Raw genomic sequence first — 7,928 nt, forward strand, 5'->3', positions numbered from 1 at the left:
GGCCTTTCGGACAGAAAAGGCAGGTGCCACTGAGGCTTTGCGCAGTGGGACGCGGCAGTGGGGCAAGCAGAGGGTGGGAGCGGCTGGGCAAGGGCTTTGCCCCAGCTCCCCGCGGTGCTGGGCTGTGGTGTTAGCGGCGAGGTCCATCCCGTACGGCTCGCCTGTGCGGTGCCGGCCGCACCGGGTATCTCTGCGGCAGCGGGGCGAGCCCGCGGGGCCGGTACGGCCCTAAACCGACGGCAGCACCCGAGGGTGGGCCCTGGCGGGGCCAGGGCGGGATAACATCTTGGAAAACAATAATCAAAACAGGTTAAAAAAAAAAAAAGGAAAAAAAAGAAGAAAAAAAAAAAAGAAGACGCGACGCTGCGGTCAGCTGGGTTCAGCAGAAAGAGCCCACCTGTGCCGCGGGGGTGAGCGCCGCCGCTCCCGGGCCCCCGCGGAGCCCCCGAGAGCGGGCGCGGCGCCGCCCGCGCAGCGGGGAGCCGCTTTCCCCCGAGTGGCGGCCGTCGGTGCTCACTTTTCCGGAGCCCACTCGGGGAGGTTGCCTGGGGCGGATCGTAACCGCGGAACAAAACAGAAAGTGAGTCAAAAAAACCCACCCCGCTCCCGCCTTAATACTGTCCCGTCTCTCGTCTCCGAGGGAAATCCCCGCGCCTGCAGCGAGTGTTTGTGCGCCGGGGCCGGGGCCGCTGGTTTTCCGCGCCGAGGCGGTGCGGTGCGCCCAGCGGCGCCCGGGCCGGGCTGCCCCGCAGCCCCCCGCCGCCGGGATCCGGCGCGGCGGCGGGAGGCACCCCTTCCCCCGGGCCGGGCCAGGGAACCTACGGAAATAAAGGTGTCATTTTAGCATAATTAAGAGATTTATTTGTCGTCTTTTATAAACGTTGTAAGCACCTACCCTACTGTCGAAAAGTTTATTTACAGAGTGGCCAGAAAGAAATCCTCTCTCCTTCCAGCTCCCGTTAGTGGTTGTGCATTATTCGTGTTATCTGCTGCGCGCCGGGTCCCGGCGGACAACGGTTCCAGACAGAGTATTTACATCCCGTCCCAAGTCCTACTACAAACGTAACACTTCTAAGTCACCAAAAAGAAAAACAAAACCAAAACCCCAAACCAGTGCGTACAAAAATATAGTCTCTAAAAAAAAAAAAAATCCCAATATTAATAGGCAGAAATGTACAGCCATACTAAAACCAGAGAGGGAAAACTTTCCGGTCTCGGTGTCGCCGCTGTCGTCGGAGCGGATCGGTAAGGCACCCCCCACATGCAGACAGGGGACCGGGCTCTACACCACACAAGGCACCAAGGACACCTCACCACGACGGCACTGCATGCATCCATCCTCCCGCCGTAGCCCCTATGTACACCCCCGCCGACCCGGCCCGGTCCGGCCCGGGGGAGCCCCGCGGCGCCGCCAGGTGCTCATCGCGCCCCGCCGGGCTCCGCGCCCCGCCGCGCTCGGCGGCTGCTCAGCGGCTCAGCGCCGGCTCTTGCGCGCCCCGCGCCGTCAGGGCGTCCGCGTCCGCGCCGCGCAGGGGGCCAGGGCAGCGGCGCCGCTCCCGCCGCCGGGCTGCGGGCACCCGCCGGCGGCGCCGGCGGCGGCTCCTTTCCGCTCCTTCTGGCGCAGGTGGATCTTGGTGTGCCGCTTCCTCTCGTCGGACCGGGCGAACTTCCTGCCGCAGAAGTCGCAGGCGAAGGGCTTCTCGCCGGTGTGCGTGCGGATGTGGGTGGTGAGGTGGTCGCTGCGGCTGAAGTTCCGCATGCAGATGCGGCACTGGAAGGGCTTGTGGCCAGTGTGGATGCGGATGTGCCGGGTGAGCTCGTCGGAGCGGGAGAAGCGGCGGTCGCAGCCCTCGGCGGGGCAGGGGTAGGGCCGCTCGTGGACCGGCGTCTTGCTGGGCCGGTTGGGGTACTTGCGGGGCCGCAGGATGGGCCGCAGCGGCAGGTGGTGCGGGCTGTAGGCGCCGGCGGGCAGGCGGGCGCCCGCGCCCTCGCCCCCGCCGCCGCCGGGAGCGCTGCCGGGGGCGGCGCCCGCCGGGGGCGCCCCCATGGTGAAGTTGCGGATGGTGGAGAGCGGCGTGAGGGGCGGCGGGACGCGGAGCGAGTCGAGAGGGCAGGGAAAGGGCTTGCGGTCGGGGCCGGCGTGCAGCTCCCGCTGACACTGGGGCGGCGGGAAGAAGCCGCCGTACTCTGGGATCATGGTGAAGAGCCCGCCGTCGGCCGCCGCCGCCTTCGGGGAGGGGTAGGAGGGCGGCGGGGGGAATGGCAGCGCCCCGCCGCCGGCGGCGGGCAGGAAGGCCGAGGAGGGGTCCTGGGGGTACAGGTCGCCGCAGCCCGAGTAGGGCGGCGGCGGCGGCGAGTAGAGGTGCTCCAGGTCGGCCGGCTGACCCTGCGCCATGGTGCAGCCGAGGGCCCCGGCCAGCGGGTTGGGTGAGGCCGTGGAGGCGGCGGTGGCCGAGGAGGAGGCGGAGGAGGCGGCGGAGGAGGCGGAGGAGGCGGAGGAGGAGGGCGTGCTGACCCCCTGCAGGATCCCCGCGCTCACGATGTTGATGATGCCCTCGGGGTAGCAGCCGGCGCCGGGGTACTGCGGATCGATGGAGAATTTGCCCATGTAGGTGAAGGTCTGGTTGCGGGAGGCCGGGGCGTTGGGCGCGAAGCTGCCGCCGTAGGGCAAGTCCAGAGCCCGCTTGTCGCCCATGTCCACGTTGATCATGCCGTCTGGGGGAGCAAGGAGCCGGTCAGCCCTCCGCACCGCCACCCGCCGGGTGGCCCGCCATCGGTCCCGGCCGCCGCCCGCCCCGGCCCGGCGCGGGGCTGCGGCGAGCACATGTTGCGCGCCGGCTTCGGGGGCTCCGCGCTGGCCCCAACTTTTTCCCCGAGCCGGGCGCGGCGGCAGGGCTGCCGCGAGGGGCTCCGGGGACCCCGGGCGGACGGCGGGCGAGCCCCAGGGGGCCGCAGCCCCCGGCCCAGCGCGCCCCGCGCCCGCCCGCCCGCCGCCCCGCGGCTCCACTGCCCTCCGCCGGCGGCCCGGCCCGCACCTGCGCGGCCGCGCGGGCTCCGCTTACCTCCTGCCACGCCGCTCATCTGGTCAAACGGCCCTGCCAGGTCGGCATTGGGGAAGATCGCGACCGAAGTTGGCAGCGCGGCGGAGATGTCATCCGCAGGGTAAATGCCCTCGGGGAGCTGGTGCGCGAACCCGCCGAGGGTCACCGGGATCTTGTCCACCGCCTTCGCGGTCATCATGGGGGCGGCGGGACGGCCGAGGGAGCGGCGCTCCCGGCCGGCGGTGCGCGCTCGGGGCGGGGAGGGGAGAAAGAGGAGGGGGCGCTTCCCCCAGCCTCCCACTACCGGCGCGGGGGGACGGCGGGGAGCGGGCGCGGCGGGCGGGGAGGCATGTGCGGGCGGCCGCCCCGTCGCGGCGGTGCGGTGCCCGCGGTGCCCCGGGAGAGCCGCACTCCCGCCGCAGCTCGCGCTGGAGGACAAGTCTGGCGGTAAGTATTTATGGGGGCCCCCTGAATGCCCGGGACGTCACTGCCCATATAAGGACTGAGGAACGGGGCCCGGCGGTCACGTGGGCGCCCGCATGCGGGACCCGCCGCCCCGCGCCCGCCCCGACCCCCCCCGACGCCCCCCCGCTCCGCGCCCCGCGGGGGCGGCCCCGACCCGCCTCAGCCCCGCTCAGCCCCCGCCGCGCCGGCAGCGCCCCGCTGCCGCCCGCCGCGCCGCCCAGGGGGGTATTCCGGTGGCGGAGCCCTTGTCCTAAAAAGGCGAGGATCCGGCCCCGCCCCACCTGCCCTTTTTAGGGCTCGTTCCGGAAAATTTTAAAAAGCTCGGAAAAGCAGAGGAGGTCCCGGGGCCACCCCGCCGGACCCGGCTCACTTTCTCAGCAGCCCGTAACCGCAAAGCGGCGGCGGGTCAGAAAACAGCCGCATTCACGGAATCCGGCTTCCCCTTTCTTAAAAAAAAAGATTTTTTTTTTTTCTGAATTACGAGTGGAAAGAGGCGCCGAGCAGAGCGAGCGCGTCGCTGCTTTTTTTGGAAAGTGTCTGATCTATATATACCGTCGTGAAAACAGAACCGCCCGCTCCAACGTCGGTGGGTTGTTGTACCGACGGGCGCAACCGGGGATGGGACGGACGGGGGGGCGGCCCCCCCGCCGCCAGTCCCGTCCCGTCCCGGGCACTCCCACCCTGCTCGGACCAACCGCTTCCTTCCACTTGCTTTTCTTTCCCCATGATCTCCTCCGTAAGGAGGGTATCACACCAAAGAATGCTTAAATTCTAGCTGCTTTTTTTTTTTTTTTTTTTTGAAAGTACTAAAAATAACCTCCCTTGTGCCTCCCTTCCCAGGAGAAGCCAATCTTTCATATGCTATTCCCAAGCTTAGAGCTTGCAGCCCCTACATCTTCTTGCTGATGAGGGTGTCAGATGTAATTATTTTTGAAAGCTGTATCCCGTGCTACATTCATGTCACTAATCTCATTGCTTGGGAATGGTTCATCTGTTTATTCCTGCATTTGGGAAGGCAACTCTCACATATGGTCTGTAGCATGCAAGGCCCCTTCTCAGTGGTCTGCAGGAAAAAAAACCATGGATGACCCAAGCAGCAGCAAGACACAGTAACATATGAGAGATGCTGCAAAACCTCACTACGGTTCCAAAGCAACGAGCCAGAGAATACATAGGAAGGCTAAAAACACTTTCCCTTTTAACAGCAGATACCAATATTTACAGGTTTTAGTACATTACAGCATGTGCCACAGAAGCATGGCGTGCCTGGGCGTCCTTATGGCGCATGCACTTACCTCTGCCTTGGGTCCCAAACGCTGTCACAGTGTGTCTGTCTCCCAGGCCCCTCTTCATCCACCTGACACCCCAGCTGAGTATGGTGCTCTCGGTTCCTCCATTTTTGTTTCACTGACTTTGGTGATGCTCCAGGTTCACTGCAGAGCCCAGGCTAGACAGGAGTGTGCCTGAAAAAGCAAAAGTTTTAGGGGCATTTGTCATACTTGCTGAGGAATAGTAGGCATAAACCTAGGTATTTTCCGTTATGGGTGATCGGGGAAGCGTGCACGGTAATTAGCAAAGATGTAATGCTTAGTGGTTTCTAACGTAGATTTTGTTACCAGTCTTTTCTAGCACTTCGTGTACAGCCAATACAGGTTGGCATATGAGATTTAGTTAAAAGAAAGCTCGTATTCAATTTCAGTAGGATTCTAGATATTTTCATTTTAAAAAACCCATCTCAATTTAAAAGTTAAATTATGACAGAGAGACAGAGAGATAGACAGGTTCTGGGAAATTTGACTGAGAAGTAGGAGCAATTGTATTGTACCTTTCCATTACAGCCGAGCTATAATTGATCTAATCGCTACTATGAAAGAACAAAATATTGGCATCTGTTGTGCAGTGGGGCAAGTTACTTTACATGAATTTGAGAAACGGATAACTAAGTACAGTACCGTCCCTACTGCCAAACATCGCAGGTGTATCAGATACAGGTTTTAGGGATACTCTGCAACATCTTCCGGTATTATTTGAAAATGCCACATGCCCACAGATGACACTAAATCATAATGCACCCAGGAGAAGAACCAAGGTTTCACATCCCACCTTAACCTCCCCATGCCTCAATTCACCTTTTGAAGTAAATTGGTGAATTTGATGTTCTTCCACTATGGAGAAGGATTCAATGAAAGCCTGACATGAATAAAATTTAACGTACCTCCTGGCTAACTACACCTAAGGAATACTACTATTAGTTGACTTAGTTGGTTAATTTTAAAAGCCATCTCAAGAATGGGGTCGATTGTGTCCGATTTCCAGCTTTTACAGGGACAATCAAGTTGCTTGACTTCTCTCAATGGGACCTTTGTCTGAAGGGCAGCAGGATCTGGTGCCGGGCAAGATGAAAACATGGTTAATGCTTGGTCTTCAGGAAGATGTTGACAGATGAAACTCAAATGTTTCTGGTCCCTTTTCAGATATTCTTGCTGTAGTGCATTGCATGTGCTTTGTGCCTTTGATCCCCATTTGGCTGATTATACCAGACTCCGAGGGTTAGAATATCCAACTCGCACTGACGTCAATGAGCCTTACACGCAAAAAATCCTACTGACTCCTGTGGTTCCTATAAACCACGTGGTTTCATATGACAGACAGATTGATGGTGTAAATTGCCAAAGCCCCACTTGCACCAAGAGAGGAGCTGTGGTTCGTACGCGCATGACGTGTCTCACTGGATGTAGCTCTGACTGAGGAGGGTTCAGAGCTGAAGGGCAGAACTTGTCTTTTATTCCAATTTCTTAAAAACCAGCCCCCTTTGGATTTATTGCATTTGCTCTCTTAACAAGGTGCTAGCTGATGTTGCGCTGGTTATATTTTCCTGCAGTTATTCTCTACCACAAGTACCTGAGACAGGAGCTGTAGAAATAAAATTGTCGTTGCCTCCATACCGGAGCTTGAGAGTGGCTAAGAAAAGGCAGCTCATGTCTCTGGAGGTGGCAACACCATTTTACCAGTTTAACACCACACATTTGAGTCATCTTTCCAGGGTGTCACTATGCTTTTGTAGCAAAACTCCACCGAGCTCATGTGCTAACAGCACCGATGCTAGTAGGCCTGCTTGGGAAACACACCTTGCCACTTCTACTGTGCACCCCACTGCTTTCGGGAATGTTAAAGTGGCCCCAGCTCAGCAGGTGCCCTCAGGAGTGGGAACTCAGCTGGAGCAGGGACTTGTTCCTGGATAGGAGGCGCGTGACCCTGTCCTCTGATCACAGCAAGGACATCTGTCCTAAGTCTGAACTAGATTCAGGTTGGAGTTGGTGGTTTTTTTTAATGTTTGACATAAAAGAGACATTCTTCTCTCCAAAGCTGGATTTCAGAGTTTCCGAAATTTGCCTCCTTTCACTGAGGGTAGAGAGATCTGTCATGTCCTCACAGGAAGAAATGCTGGTTTATTAATACCTTTTGTTTTGCCAGGGGTGTCTGCTGGATTCCCAGGCTGCAGGCGAAAGTCTCTTCCCTTAAATCTCCTCTGCCTGCCCCTCACAGGCCCGATGCAGGCTCTCAGCCTGTACCGGCCAGTCACTGAAACCTAGTACCCAGCTGGGGAAACCTGCTGTAAACATGAACCTGCAGAAAACAGCTGCTTGACTGCTAGCATGCAAGGGGAAGAGGGTGGTTAAACAGTAGAGGAGAAGGCATCCCAGTCTGCCCTTAATTACAGTACCTGAAACCACATTCTGCAGTTTTCAGCCAAGGCTGCTTGTGTCTTAGGATGAATGCCTGTAAATTTGAAATAAGTAAATGACTTTATTTTGAGGATTTGGCTCGGGAGAGCCTTAGCGGCATCCTGAAGGGTTATTTAAATGTCAATAACATTTTCTAATTTGGGCTATAGGAATTAAACAAACCCATGTGGAATCAGCAAGTTACTAGTTTAAGATTGTGCAGCTGTCAACAAGTATGCGTGACAGAGAAAACTTCCGGTAAAATAAAAGTAACAACAAACTCGTTTGCCCAAACCCTATTTTCGTTGTTAAATGCGCAGAACATTTCCTGGATATTCCCGTACACCGTTTCTAGCACATGTGTTAAGTCCGTAGTCCTACCTCTGCTCCCGCCTTTCATTCCGCATGTAATACCCGGGGGAGTGGATGTTCCCCGCAGCCGGCGGAGGGGAGCGGGAAGCCTGTGCGGGCTCCACTGCCCTCTCCTGGGGGAAGACGCTCCCGGGAGCCGCCGAGGACACGGCAGCTGAGCAAAAAGCGGTGCACTGGGCTGAGCGCTGCTGGTATTTCACCATGTAACAGCACCTCTAAAGCTTTACATCACAGGCGTGCTACCTATAGAGAGACCAAAGGATAACCCTGGTGAGTTAGAGATCCTGGCCAGGGCAGCAGGGCTGCCTGATGACTGTCCCACAGC

General features: G+C 58.4%; 1 protein-coding gene across 1 annotated transcript; it reads right to left on the minus strand.

Annotated features, from left to right (window-relative positions):
• Positions 1–1,504: 1,504 nt before the first annotated feature.
• On the minus strand, positions 1,505–3,240 carry EGR2 (early growth response 2). The gene is made up of 2 exons (XM_086466993.1): positions 3,063–3,240; positions 1,505–2,715 (listed from the first exon to the last, which is right to left on the minus strand). Exons 1-2 carry the CDS (start codon positions 3,238–3,240, stop codon positions 1,505–1,507), a joined length of 1,389 nt encoding a protein of 462 aa, XP_086323119.1.
• Positions 3,241–7,928: the final 4,688 nt, after the last annotated feature.

The sequence above is a fragment of the Leptosomus discolor genome, chromosome 6, assembly GCF_034619465.1.
Source record: "Leptosomus discolor isolate bLepDis1 chromosome 6, bLepDis1.hap2, whole genome shotgun sequence".
In the NCBI taxonomy this organism is placed as follows: Eukaryota; Metazoa; Chordata; class Aves; order Leptosomiformes; family Leptosomidae; genus Leptosomus; species Leptosomus discolor.